The sequence below is a fragment of the Mus caroli genome, chromosome 16 (assembly GCF_900094665.2).
Source record: "Mus caroli chromosome 16, CAROLI_EIJ_v1.1, whole genome shotgun sequence".
Classification (NCBI taxonomy): domain Eukaryota; kingdom Metazoa; phylum Chordata; class Mammalia; order Rodentia; family Muridae; genus Mus; species Mus caroli.
The window spans coordinates 40963293-40978044 of record NC_034585.1 but is presented as its reverse complement, the minus strand read 5'-3'; the positions used below and the strand labels follow the sequence as shown (position 1 = coordinate 40978044).

The 14752-nt window shown below is 40.2% G+C and overlaps 1 protein-coding gene across 2 annotated transcripts in view; it reads left to right on the top strand.

The window, feature by feature from the left end:
- Atp6v1a (ATPase H+ transporting V1 subunit A) overlaps positions 1-14752 on the top strand; it is a 52165-nt gene that overhangs the window by 15649 nt on the left and 21764 nt on the right. For both annotated transcript variants that reach the window (XM_021185543.2, XM_021185542.2), the window contains exons 2-6: positions 5598-5693; positions 7962-8090; positions 11176-11390; positions 11662-11799; positions 13078-13229. In XM_021185543.2, coding sequence (XP_021041202.1) covers positions 5612-5693; positions 7962-8090; positions 11176-11390; positions 11662-11799; positions 13078-13229 — 716 coding nt within the window. In that variant the 5' untranslated portion in view covers positions 5598-5611. The remainder of the gene's footprint in view (positions 1-5597; positions 5694-7961; positions 8091-11175; positions 11391-11661; positions 11800-13077; positions 13230-14752) is intronic.

Below are 14752 nucleotides of genomic sequence, written 5' to 3'. Positions count from 1 at the left end.
ATCTGCTGTTTGCTGGGTAGTGGTGGCCCACATCTTTAAACTCAGCACTCAGGAGGAAGAAGCAGTCAGATCTCTTGAGTTCAAGGCCAGCCTCTTCTACAGAGTGAGATTTCTTTTCCCCTTGCACAGTAGAGAGAGCTAAATTGCTCATAATGATTATATTTTCTCTTTATATTGGCCTTAAAATGTTTCTATTTTTTTGCGTATGGATATTTGTTTGCTTGTATGTATGTGTACCACATACATGCCTGGTGTCCTCTGAGCATTGGATTCCCTAGAATCGACATTACAGTGGGTGTTGTGGGGCGGTGAACTGTGCACACACAGCCTGGTCTCCAGTTGAGCATAGGCCTGGAACCCTGGAGACCTGGTGGGCGGTGACTTCCGACTTCATGGGATGGTAGGACCCACATGCTAGAAACTGAACACAGGTCCTTTGTGAGAGCAACAGGTGTTCTAAAACACTGAACCATCTCTTCAGCCCCTATGTTGTATTTTTAGAGGGTGGAATTGTCCCAACATTTCCTCTCCTCCTGCCAAGAAGGAAAGGGGAAAAAAAGAACACCTTGATTTGCTGGTTTAAGAGTATTTGTCAGATGAAAGCAAAGGCGTGTCTGGTCATCTAGAGGTGAACTCGTAGTGTTACCACTGAGGCTTTTGATTCTCTGTCTTAATGTTATTGCTTCTGATGCCTAATGTGTGCCTCAAACATTTTTTAAAAGTTTAAAAGATAGGTCGTAGTGACATTTTTAAGAATTCTGGAATTTGAGTTTCTTTAAAAAAACACAGAAATAATACAAGAATCTGCTTTGATTTTAGTCCCAGGTGTAGGGATGTGGGGCCGCTTCAGGCTGTCTGCAGCGGCTGGGATGTGCCTCGAGTTCTAGCAGAAACTCGGTTTTGTCAACTGCAGATAATTTCTGCAGTTGCGAGATGTTTGGAATTCTGAGAATTTTTCAGAGGATACATAAAAGGGTTCCCTGAGATGCAGGGTTGGTGGTTGGTGGCCACTTGGGGAGGTTGTTTACTGTTTGTTAGTAGCTGGGGTCAAAGAAGAAACAAAAAGAAAGAAATTAGATTCAAGAACCTTCCTAATTTCTCTCTCTCCTCTGTCCTTGTTTTTTCCTACTTAGTGTTAGGAGGTGAAACTGGGGGGGATAAAGGGTAGGAAAAAGAAGAACTCCAAAAGTAGCAAAGACCAGCTACAATAGGTCACCAAAATTCCTACGGTGGCGATACTTCTCCAGCCACTGATAAACTCACAAATCCATGTGATCCCCTCCCAATAATCATTGTCCATATATTGGGAGGACTCAGACTATAAATTGTTATTTTAAAAATTACAGAAGATACTGCTTGGCTTCCTGAAGCCTTTAGATGGCCTTTCCATGGCTCAAGAGAACTGAAGCATCTCTAGGAAAGCATTACAGTGTAGTCTGATCATCCTTGCCCATCTCCGTAGTCTCCAGGTCACCTCCGTGAACCACTCTTCCATTGTCTTCACCATGCATCCATGTAAAGTCAGCCTGTGCTGCTTCTGAGAATACACACATCTCCTATATTATCTGGCTGGTTAAAGGGAAGACTGAATGTTACACCATATTTTCTGCCTGAAATACAGCACTTAGGACAACAGTGCTAGGAGAACCTGACCTCACACCCCACTCCATCCCTTCCCTGCCTTCACAGGCACCTGTAAACACATACACACACACACACACACACACACATACACACACACAGAGAGAAAGAGAAAGAGAGAGGGAGGAGGGAGGGAGAGAGGGAGAGGGAGAGAGAAAAGCATGCATGCACCATTAAAAATAATAAAAATAAAATTTAAAAGCAGTAGCAGCTGTTGCTGTTGCATTAGACATACTTTTTAGAAATCAGGCAATCCTGACTTGCATTAATTAAATTCCTCTCCATACCCCTTTCCTCTCAGGCAGACCAGTGATATATCTTATCTGTCTTACCATAGCTCTATTGGACTCTACAAGTGAAGTAGACTAATCAAAGGAATTTCACCTTTCTAATGCTCTCATTTACAAATTTAAAATCAGTCTTTTTAACTCAAAGCCTTGGTCTCTGTCTTCTAAAATAAAGAAGTAATATTCTTTTCCACTTATACAGGATTTGAAATATGTCTTATTTCTATTGCTCCATTTCTAAAGCAGTCAATACAAATATGATAAAATACTTTCTGAAAGGCCAAGGAGTGGCAGACCATAAAGACTGTCTTTGAGCAAGGAACAACAGAAGGTGCTCAGGAGGATGGACAGGAAATCATGCATAGCCGTCGTGAAAGAAGGCGCTTCTGGACGTAAATGGCGTTTTCAAAATTGAGATGCTGCTATTCGAGTAGCATTGGTACGGCAGTGTTTGTGAGCATTTCACAAGGAACATTTGACCAAATGTATAATTAAATCACAATTCTTGAATAAGTGCTAGCATGATTCTTGTTTTTTAGTTAAAGGTAAGAGATTTTGACTTGTCTAAGTTTTCCTGCAGCATGTCATTAGAGGAACCTAAATGTGATCCCAAGTCAGCTGACTCCAGCACTCATGCTGTTTCCACTTTACTGAGCAGATGATCATGTGTCACAGATACTATACAGGGAAGAACTTAGTCTGCAAGATGACCTCAGTACCTTGTTTACTTCTTTGAAGTTGTGTGTGTGTGTGTGTGTGTGTGTGTGTTACACATCACATGCTTGCAGGACCTCACAGAGTCAGAAAAGACATTGGATTCCATGGAAGTGGATTGTAGACAATTGTGAGCTATCATGTGAGTGCTAGGAACGGAACTTGGCTCCACTGTAAGAGCAGTACATTCTAACCACTAAGCCATCTCTCCAGCCCCAGAAGGAATTTTTTTTTAATGTGTGTATTTGTATGTTGGTTACCTGTGAAGGCCAAAAGAGGATATCAGATAATCTTGGCTTTTTTCATTATCTGGTGGTTCCTAGAAAATCTTGTTCTCAGGGATGGGAAGATAGTTCAATTGGTAAAATGTTTGTGGTGCAAGGATGAGGACTTGTTTAGTTCTCAGCACCCACCCACCAAAATGTCAGGTGCCGTAGCATGTGCTTCTGGAGGCTGAGACGGGTGAATACCTGGGGCTCAATGGCTGGCCAACCTGAGCAAATCTGTAAGGCCGGGCGGGGCCTCAGGGAAAGACCCTTTCTCAGAGAAGCAAGGTGGACAGCTCCTGAGAAACAACACTCAAGACCCACCCGTGTCGACTCACAGCTTTTGATACTTTGGCTAAAGGATTACAAATTGTGTATATGGGATGCGTGATCCTCTGGCATCTCCACAAATACTGGAAATTACCCCTCAGTGTTGCCTTACTCAGCAAAGCTCAGGAGTTGGCTTTCTTACCTATGTTCTTTTTATCTGGACTAAAGGGTCCTCAAAACTTGCTTTCTAACAACCTTTTTGTATATGTATGCTTTCTCCATATTGATCTACATTTACCCACATTCTCAATAGTAGAGTCAGTTTCTCTTTCATTCCCAATACAGTGTTTATACCTTAATTGAACACCTAAATCATTTTTCTGTGTAGTCCATTTGGGTACACCAGCAAAAAGCTCCTTGAAAATAGTCACATGCTTAGTTGCAGCTTTTATTCTCTTGCTTTCTTTCACACGGAGCCTATCCCTTGGGAGGAACAGAGCAAACACTCAGGATATGGAAGTCCATTGACATTCAAGCCTTAGCTAGTGTTTTCAGCCTCTCGGCCTACATGCAGTCTTTCCGGGATTTAATGTGTTAGAGCAACAGCACGCAAGCCTTCCCTAAATCGCTACTTCCTTTCGTTCACGCAGAGGCCCATAGTCGGTATCACCTATCTTTGCATGCTGGGTCCCTATTGTTGCCCTAACATAAGCTTTTAGACCAGTCAGGCCGGTCTGTTTGCTGTTCCTGAATATTTTATCTCCATTCTCCTATTCTTGACTCATCTGGGTTGCCTTTGCCACTCACTCTTTCCTTCCTTGTTTGTACAAATACCAGCTGACCTTCAAGATGGCTTCATTAAACATTGCAGTCTGTGACCGTTTACTAAATGTATATGAAGTGGCATTTTATTGCTGAATGCCGTAAGACTAATTTTGTGGAATCCATCACCAATTTCCCTTTTTGGTGTTGTTGGTGTGAGCGTTTGTTTTTGTTGTTATTTGTTTTTAGCCAGGCTCGCTCTGTAGTACAGGGTGGTCTGCAGCTTACTTTGCAGTCCAGGCTGGCTTCAGACGTCATGACAGTCCTCCTGAGTCTGCTTCCCCCGTGCTGAGAACACAGGTGTGAGTCAGCAGCCTGGCTTCTGCTTTCTCTTTGGATATGGGTAGTTGTCCATTTTCAGACTGTACTTCTCTAAAGTAGCTGTTGAACTAAGTTTTCTTTTTTTAAAGATTCTCTTTATTTTATGTGTATGAGTATTTTCTTGCATGTATGTGCATCATGTGCATATTTGGTACCTGAGGAAACCCGAAAAGGGTGTCAACCCCCTAAAACTGGAGTCACAACCAGTTGTGAGCCGCCATGGGGGACCTGGGAATTGACCCTGGGTCTTCTGCAAGAGCAGGTGCTTTTACCACTCAGCTCTGTCAGGCTCCTCAATTAAACTGCTTCTGTTCTACTAAAAGAAGGAAAGGGAAAGTGCTCTGAGACAAGTGTTAAAGATAGGTATAATATAAAATACATAGTCTGTCCCCCTATGAAAAGTGCTATGATAAGAAACTAAATCAAACAAGGGTGGAGCTGGAGACTTGGCTCAGTGGTTATAAGCACTTGGTCTTCCCGAAGACCCAGATTTGGTTCCTGGCACCTATACAGTAGCCCACAACTGCTTGTAACTTAAGTCTCAGGGGATCCAATGCCCTCTTCTGGCCTCTGGGGGCCCCAGTTACATATGTAACACATACAGAAATTAGGGCAAACACTCAACATTAAAAAATGAACAAAGCATTGAAAAGTTAAGGCAGGGGCAATATATTTAAAACAGTGCTTACAGTGGCTCATGAAGAAGGTGACACTTGAACAGAATCCTAAAGGAAGTACTGGACTAGATACTCTAGCAAAAAGACTCTCAAAGGCAACAGCCTTTCCAAAGCTCTGAAACTTCATGAATGATCAGAGTAACTGCAGAGGGAATAATGAGGAGGATATGAATAGTAAAAGGATAGATAAATTACCAGGAAATGTTAGTATTTTCTATGGAATATGAAATATAAACACAGTTTAGTTATTATAACATATACCAGTTGCTTATTTAAGAATGAGGTACTTTTAACTAAATTTTAAGGATTTTATGTTGAGCTGGGTGGTGGTGGTGCACACCTTTAATCCCAGCAGCCCTAGGAGGCAGAGGCAGCCAGATTCCTGGGTTTGAGGAGGACAGCCAGGTCTACAGCACTAGTTCCAGGACAGGGCTACAGAGAGAAACCCTATTTTGAAATAAACTCCCCTACCCCCACCCCGTGTGTGTGTGATGTCGAATTCTATTCTGAATAGTTTTATGACTGGAGAATATACCATCTATGCTGATTCTTTAGTTTTAGAGTTTGTAACTATGGTTTACTTTCTTCTTTTGCCTCAGGTAAATTTAACACAATGGATTTCTCCAAGCTACCCAAAATCCGCGATGAGGATAAAGAAAGTACATTTGGTTATGTGCATGGAGTCTCAGGGCCTGGTAAGTAATGTGCAGCAGCTGAGAGCAAGGATGCCTCACTGTGATCGGCATCTTTTCAAGGTGCCTTGGGGAGAAGCACAGGTCCTGCCGATCTACATAAATGGTTTGGTTTGTAAGAGCTCACGGTGCCTATGAGAGTAAACTAATATGGCCACCGTGATGGTCACCAAGCGCTAATCTAAAGTACCTTTGACGGTCCGCCATTGATAAGCCACTTTGTGATACCATGCTTGTTAGGCAAATAAAGCTTACATATTTTTGTTTAATTTGAAATATAAAAGCTTTAAGGTTTATAGCTTTTAGAATACAGTGCCATATGTATAATAAGTTTTCAGTTATTCTCTACTGATTTGAACTTAAATAATGATCTTCAGAGCCTTTCTTGGTAATGTCAACTTCTCCTCTGTGATAATACATCTGTCTGAGTAATTTTTCCAGGTATCTCACAGTTACTTGAGAGAGCCTGATACTGAGAATAGAAAGTAGTTTTACATTTTATACCCATTTTTGTCAAACCTTGGAACTCTGCTTTTAAAATAACCATCTCGTTTCGTATTCTTTTTTTTTTTTTTTTCTGAATGTCCCACTAACAAATATTGAACTATAGTAGCCTAGGTACAACCTGCTCATTGATACTAAAACATATTTTCCTTTAAGTTTTATATTACAATCTGTGCCCTGTTCTAATGACAGCGAAGGTGATGTGCCTCCTCGGCAGACTTTTCCTCTGTCGATGAGCTCTGCCGCCTTCTCTCCAAGAACTCAGTGAGCTTGAGCTCGCTGGCAAGAAGCAGAGAGTAGCCTTCCGCTGTGCCCCATCTCTCTTATGATCACAGAAACAGTTTCCCTGTGATGGTGATAGGACAGGTAGATTAAACATGAGAAAGCTTAGGGGAAAAGCAAAGGAACATAGCCAGCCTAGGGAAAGCGGATGTGAAGAAATGTGCCCCAGGCTGTCCCTGGGCCGATGGCTAATTCCCAAGTACTTCTTAATAGACCAATGGTATCCTTTGGGGTTTATGAAATATGATTCTTAAATTCATTATGTGATATTTCAGGTCATCTTAATTCGTTGTTCTCTAGAGCAAATTAATTTAGCATGTTTTTCACTGCAATAATGACTGTCACATGGTTGTAACCACAGACTATGCAGTAAGAATGGGCTCATTCATTCCTATGCATTTCTACAAATGTAGCACCCTCTTCTCCTTCCAGAAAGATAACTTTTGCTTGCTAGACAGCATGGCCTAACATAGCAAGCTCTAATTCTGGTGCCTGCTTGTGAAAAAATATTAAAAATAGAGGTCCTGGGGCTGGAGAGATGGCTCAGTAGGTAAGAGCACCCGACTGCTCTTCCGAAGGTCCGGAGTTCAAATCCCAGCAACCACATGGTGGCTCACAACCATCTGTAACAAGATCTGACGCCCTCTTCTGGAGTGTCTGAAGACAGCTACAGTGTACTTACATATAATCAATAAATAAATCTTTAAAAAAAAAAAATAGAGGTCCTTTCTTAACTGAAGGTTGAAACGGTGGTGGTGGGTGGTTATGAACATCCTATGGTTTGAGAAGAGGAATTATATATGCATGTGTGAGCTACTGGTAGTATCTCATAACAGGATTTCAAGTAGCCTAGGCTGGCTTGAAATCCTGATCCTCCCATCTCTGCTTCTCAGCTGCTAAGGTTGTAGATTCATACCATCTGGCTATGCATAGGGTTTTGTTTTGTTTGTTTTTTTAAATACTAGAATGAGAGTTTATTGAAGGTCCTCAGCCAAGGAAACTTTAGAATCACTGACTTAAAGTAGTAAAAAGTAAAAATCCTACTTATCTTTCAAGGGATAACAGCACAGTAAATTGATAATTACTGTATGATGTTTTAAAGCTCTCAATTCCAATGTTAGTGTGTGCTTGTTTGTTGTTAATTGTTCCAAAACCTTTCATTGCATGTATGAAAGTAGCTTAGGTTGTTCAAAATGAACTTCAGTACTACAAGATGAGAGTTTTCATTTAGGACTTCATGTGTTAAAATAGGTTGCTTTTATGTTGCTTTAATCAGTAACTATAGCCTAACAAGGCTATTTTGTTTCCTTCTTTGTATCAATTACTAAAAATAAGTCTGTATGTGAAACTGTAAAGGTTATTCCATGATAGGGTTTTATTTCTTCCTTAGTAGTAAATGAGAAGGCATGCTAATGGGTGTATTAGATTTTAAATTAGCTGTAATTATTCATAGAACATTGGATCAACAGTCTCTTGTTCTTTCAGTGGTTACAGCCTGTGACATGGCAGGTGCTGCCATGTACGAGCTGGTGAGAGTGGGGCACAGCGAGCTGGTTGGAGAAATTATTCGATTGGAAGGTGACATGGCCACCATTCAGGTGTATGAAGAAACTTGTATCCTTCTCTGGTCAATTTCCTACCACCTTCTGCGTGTTGGGGGTTAAAATTTTAACACAAAATAGATGCATGACACAACATGTCATAAAGGAACATATTGAAGGGAGAACTATTGAGAATCTAGTGTTCTTAGTCAAGAAATTAGAAATAACTTTCTGAATGTTTATTGCTCTTAACATTCAGTGTCATAGACTTCAGGGAATCCAGTTGGGAATTTGTTTAGAAGTTTCATATTGCAGAAGAAAGCATAAATAGGATAATAATATTGGCTCATGTGTTCAAAATTACCCAGTCATGATTTTTATTTAAAATAATAAATACATATAGATCCTTCACCATTCTCAATCATTAACAAATAATATAGCTTTAGCACTAAGAAATCCTTAATATTGCTACAATACTGATTTTTAAGAATAATATCTATTTCTAATTTTCTGTGAAAAACTGAGGAGGGGACTTACAAGATGCTCTACCTCAGCACGTAGAGGTGCTTGGTGCCAAGTCCGGCAGGGTGAGTCTGATGGATCCCTGTAGGTCATGCAAAGAGGGAGGAGGAAAATGATGGGGCATGGCTGTCCTCTCCTCCCAGGTCTGTACTCTGCTACACAGTAGACAAACACTAAACATTTATTGTCAATAAAAATAAAGTGTAAGCCGGGCGTGGTGGCGCACGCCTTTGATCCCAGCACTCGGGAGGCAGAGGCAGGTGGATTTCTGAGTTCGAGGCCAGCCTGGTCTACAAAGTGAGTTCCAGGACAGCTAGGGCTATCAGAGAAACCCTGTCTCGAAAAACCAAAAAAAAAATAAAAAAAATAAAAAAATAAAGTGTAAAGAAATGCAAGCCTTACACGTCTTTTGGAAATGCATATGTCTTTGACACAACTCTCAGGGTCAGCATTAATTCTTGGGGTTTTAGCATATTTTGTTTTTATTGCTGCTCTAACAAGAATGCTTGGAGGTAACTGCTCCACTGTAGGAGTAGTAGGTGCTAACGTAAAAGTCATCTAAAAAGGAAATTAGACATCTCTGTGTTCATGTGTGTGCAGCCGCACGTGCATGTGAAGGCCAGAAAACAGTCTTGCCTGCCAGTCAATGTGATGTTTGAGATGAGAGCTCTCATAGTGCATGGAGCGTGGGAAATAAGCTTTACTTGCTGGCTGTCCAGCCCTGAGAATCTGGTTCAGACTACCCAGGGCTGAGGTTGGGAGACTATGCTTTTTAACATGGTTTCTAGAGATTAAATTCACACATGCTTGCAAGGCAAGCACTTAAGTAGCTGAGCTATCACCCTGACCCCAAATTGGAAGCCTCTAGGCATGAAATCATGGCTAAAACCAAGTTTGGGGTGTGTGTGTTTATTGTTCCACCTTTATCTGCTGTCTAGTCACTTGATGACTAGGTGGGAATTAAACACAGAACCACATACATGCCAAGCATGCATTCGAGTACTGAGCGACCTCACGGTGCCACAGTTACTCTCTTCTTCACGTGGTTTGTAGACTTAAGTTAATGAAAGTGTATGCAGTGATAAGACTCCCTACATTTTATGGCCTCTGTTTGTCTGACTTCAAGACACAAATGACCTCTTTGCTTTTATTACTTATAATTATTGTGTATTATTCTGTACTTCTAGGTTTGCCTTAGCATATAAAATAATGGGTTTCATTAAGGCATTTTTATACACATATACTTTGTTCTAGTTTCAATCATGTATCTTAGCAAATACGAGTAAGTATTTGTCCTTTCTTCCCATAAGGAGCATACTATATAAAGTATTCTGTATACCTTTTTACCTTTTTTTTTATTTTTTGTTTTTGTTTGTTTGTTTGTTTTTTTGTTTTTGGGTTTTTTCGAGACAGGGTTTCTCTGCGTAGCTCTGGCTGTCCTGGAACTCACTTTGTAGACCAGGCTAGCCTCAAACTCAGAAATCTGCCTGCCTCTGCCTCCCAAGTGCTCCTTTTTACCTTTTTAAGATATTTGGATTGCAGAAGATGAAGGTAACATGATAAATATAGTAAAATGTTAATGATGCAATTTAGAGATACAGGCATGGTTTTGGAGAAATTCTTTGAACTTGGTTGTAGGATTTTTTAAAATTCCTATTAGATACTGATAATAAGAATATGTGTTTTGGAGACCTTTCTTTGGAGACTAGAATTCATAGATGTTCTTACTCCTTTTTTATAGGTATATATAATTCCAGAATACTGTATTATCGTGATTTAGTAATCAATTAATAATAAAACCTTGATGATTTATAGTCTTTCTTTTAAATAGTACTACAGTGTAAGCATTTTTACTTTTGAAAAGTAAAAATTCCTAGATTAATCTGTGACTGTTTATTTGTACTGTCAACAAATATAAAACAAGGTATTTCACTGTCTACTCACCTTTCTTTCTAAAGAATTTCTCAACTTTTAAAATTTTTTGTCTATATAGAAGACTGCTCTTCAGTAGTATGGTCAAACTATGAGTTAAGGAGAGGTTTTTGTTTCTGTTCTTAAACCTGTGACTCCCAAATTGTGCAGAGGCATTGGGCAGCTGCAGCAGACTCAGGTGGTGACCATGACCACGTCATCTCACACCAGAACATTAGACACTTAATGTTAGACATGCTTAACCACTGAAAGTAGGCTGTCCATTGCACTCTCGTCAGTGGCATCATGAGTGTTTGTGACACTGAGCTGAAATCCAAGGAGGCAGAAATAAGCAGGTAGTAGGTTTCCAGTCATACTCAGTTATACGGTGTCCAAAAAAGCACATGCACCCTTCTGTTCATTACAACTGTGGTTGTTTAGGTCTGAAATTGATTCTTCCTCTTTTCAGTTTACACTCCATGCTTTCACTGATAGTCAGTTGTTAGGATATACATATTGATTAAACTCTCTGGATATGGTTATTTAATAACTAGAAGTGTTAGGTATATATTTTGTCCTTAGAGACTGCAAAATATTGCTGAACTATCAAAGATCTTGGGAACTTTTAATATCTTCGTAAATGTCATTTCCCTTTTAAACTGATATTTCCTATTAATAGTATCTTCAAACTTTTGTTTTAAGTTTTCCTTAACTGCTTTTCCTAGCTGGTGTCTCTGTTGGAGACCCCGTACTCCGCACTGGTAAACCTCTCTCGGTCGAGCTGGGTCCCGGGATTATGGGAGCCATTTTTGATGGTATACAGAGACCTCTGTCGGATATCAGCAGTCAGACCCAAAGTATCTACATCCCCAGAGGAGTCAATGTGTCTGCTCTCAGCAGAGATATCAAATGGGAGTTTATACCCAGCAAAAACCTACGGGTATGTCTGAGTAACCAGAAATTCCTAAAATTGGTGAAAGAATATGAGATGAACTGTGCATTTAGTGAACTGTTTTAGTCTTAGTCCAAATAAATATAAATCATAGATCTGCTGTCTAATATTTAGTGCACTTAATTTACTATAGAACTAATGCTTTCTTTATAAGTTAGGCAAATGATTCAGATTACTAAAGTAAGGGTATGTCTACCTGGGCTTTTTGAATGTCTTGTTTTGTTTTAGAACATTAATAGCGGGTGCATTTGTTCCTTAGGTTGGTAGTCATATCACTGGTGGAGACATTTATGGGATTGTCAATGAGAACTCCCTCATCAAACACAAAATCATGTTGCCCCCACGTAACAGAGGAAGTGTGACTTACATCGCGCCGCCTGGGAATTATGATGCGTCTGTAAGTACTGTTTGGGCTTTGTTCTGTAGCAGCCTGCTCGTACATGGAAGTTTGCACTTCAGTGCAAAGCATCTCTAATGTGTAAGTTCTGAGTGACTCCTGTTTTATTTATTTATTCACTCATTTTACTTACTTTTGTGATGATAGGGAACAAATCCAGAGGCTCACATATGCTAGGTAATCACTCTACCACTGAGCTATGTCATTTTAAGGGTAATTTTGTTTTGACCTGGACTTGAGAATACAAGAACAAGAATATACCTTTTTAATAAGAACTATGATATTTTTCTGTCTTCTTAACTGATGGGTTTGCCTAAATCTCATATTCACTAAGCTTAGAATAGACATGATTTTAACTGTCAATCAGGATTCACATAGTTAATTATATAGTGGATTGTGTGAATTCTTACTTAAGTGTATCATTTGTAACTTAGTTTATTAATTTTATTTATAGTCACAGAGTCAGATTTAATAGAGTCATAGCAGTCTTGGCATATATTTTTATTGGCATATAATTTTATTGAGAAGACCATGATAACATGTAATGTCCTCGTAGTAAAATGCAATAAGCAGTTTTTCAAAAGTATTTACAAAAATAAATGTGTGCTTTATAACATGTAGAGAACACATGTCAGTGTGAGATTCTAGAACAGATGTCTAGACTTGTTCACTAGCTGAGAAACTCGCTCATCCTAGAGGAATTGCCTGAGAGTACAGAACTCATGTCTTCTCCAGACTACAGATTTCTCCTGGAATTTAGAATAACTTGTGAACGCTTTAAACAGTCTCAGTGTTCAAAGATGCTGTCATATTATCACTTCCTTTTAAAAATATTAAAAATAAATATTTTGGGGCTTTGGGCATGTATTTTCACATTGGAGCAATATGATTTTTACAGTAAAACAGGGTGAAAAGAAAGTGTGAAACTTCCACTTCTCCCTGATCCGGGGAGCATGTGTTGCCCTGAGGACTTAGCTGTCTGTCATCCCTGTCATCCATGTCCAGTGTATGTAGCTCTTTATTACTTGATGTGCTCCTTTCCACAGACCTCCTACCATACTTTATATCAGTCAGCGAGACGGTGATGTATCCAGAAAAAAAGAAATGCAGCCATATGTAAAGACACATAATATAAACTATCCATCTCCCTTCTTACTTATAAAAGCAGCCTTCTGTCTGCAAGCGAACCTGGCTTTCTTACTTGCAGTTTGCAGGAAGAATGATTCACAGATTTAGCTCCCTTTAAGGTTGTACCGTTTGGTTGGTTTGTTTTAACAGGATGTTGTCCTGGAGCTTGAGTTTGAAGGTGTGAAGGAGAAGTTCAGCATGGTCCAAGTGTGGCCTGTGCGGCAGGTGCGGCCTGTCACTGAGAAGCTGCCCGCCAATCACCCCTTGCTTACTGGCCAGAGAGTCCTCGATGCCCTTTTCCCGTAAGTTTGCTGTCTCCCACCATTTGCCCCCAAGGTATTATATATATCTGTCTTTTTGTAATCTTTGCAGATATGAGTTCTCTGTACTAAATACTGTGGTAGGTTTTACCTAGGCCAGAGTGGTGAAGTAGTTACATCTGTTGCCAGTAATTAAATAGGCAAAGTTTTTCCTCCATAGTCAAACATTATATTTTTTAAAAAAGTTCCTGAAAAAAGAAAATTTGCAAAACATGATCTGTGACAAAGAATATAAGTAACTTTAAGTTGTCCTAGAATTAATAAATTGGTATTGGTATGAATTGTTAATTTCTAAGATCAGATGTCTCTGTATGCTGCCAGCAGTAGTCATTTACAGTGTTCCCTTTTCCATTTTCTTTGCCTAGAAAATTTTACTTTCTTTTATTAGACACCTGTGGTTTTACTATACACTACTGTATTTTCTTTTTTTTTTTTTTTTAGATTTATTTATTTATTATATGTGTGTACACTGTAGCTGTCTTCAGACACTCCAGAAGAGGGCATCAGATTTTTGTTAAGGATGGTTGTGAGCCACCACGTGGTTGCTGGGATTTGAACTTAGGGCCTTTGGAAGAGCAGTTGGTGCTCTCAACCGCTGAGCCATCTCACCAGCCCCTGTATTTTCTACAATGACCTCATCATTTAATTTCCAAAAAAGACTGGTTTCTGCCTCAACCTTGAATCACTATAAACTCATTAGTTAAAAATAAAATAGAAAAGGCAGTCCCTTCCACTGGCCAAGCAGGCACCCGGCCACTGCCTGAGCAGCCTCCCCTGCTCTCACTGGAGGCCTGACGCTTCAGAGTCGCTCTTTGGGCTGCTCTTACTGTTTCTTTCCCACAGAGATCTCTGGGCTTTCATTTCCTTACTGCTCACTGTGTCCTGTCTCTGTGTCCTTCCTTATTCAGAATATACTCCACAGGCTGAATCTTAGGAAGAGTTCCTAGTGGTATAATAAAACTTTGTATTTTGCCAGGACTCGCCTGGCAGCATCCCAGCTGTGGATCCGTTCAGCTGTCCCCTCCTGCTTTGCACGCACCACTGAGGAAAACCAGATGAGCCGTAGAAATTGATTTCTGTGCACGCTGCTGTGTCCTCGCAGCTGCTTCATGCGTCTCTGTGTATTTCAGATACTCAACTCCACGCCTCCTCCTTCCCCTTTCTCCTTTACTGAGCAATCAGAGACTATGAAGTTTCACCCCTTTTGGGGTTTATCACATTTCTGGGCTCCTCAAGTGTGTCTCCCTCTTCTGCCACTTCTCATCAGTCTCCTGTCTAATGAGAGAGAAAGAAAGGGAAGAGGAGGGGGGGGGGGTTGAGGGTTAGAGTTTATCCTTTCTGTGTGTCCCTGCAATCTCCTGAGAATACACATGACACCAGCGCCTCTCCTCTGACCCATGGGAACTCTGTCTTGCCCTTAACATTGCTGGTTCCCTGAACTGGGCAATACATTTTTAACTTGTCACAACTTTGAATATTGCCTTGTTATGCGCCGCCCCCCCCCC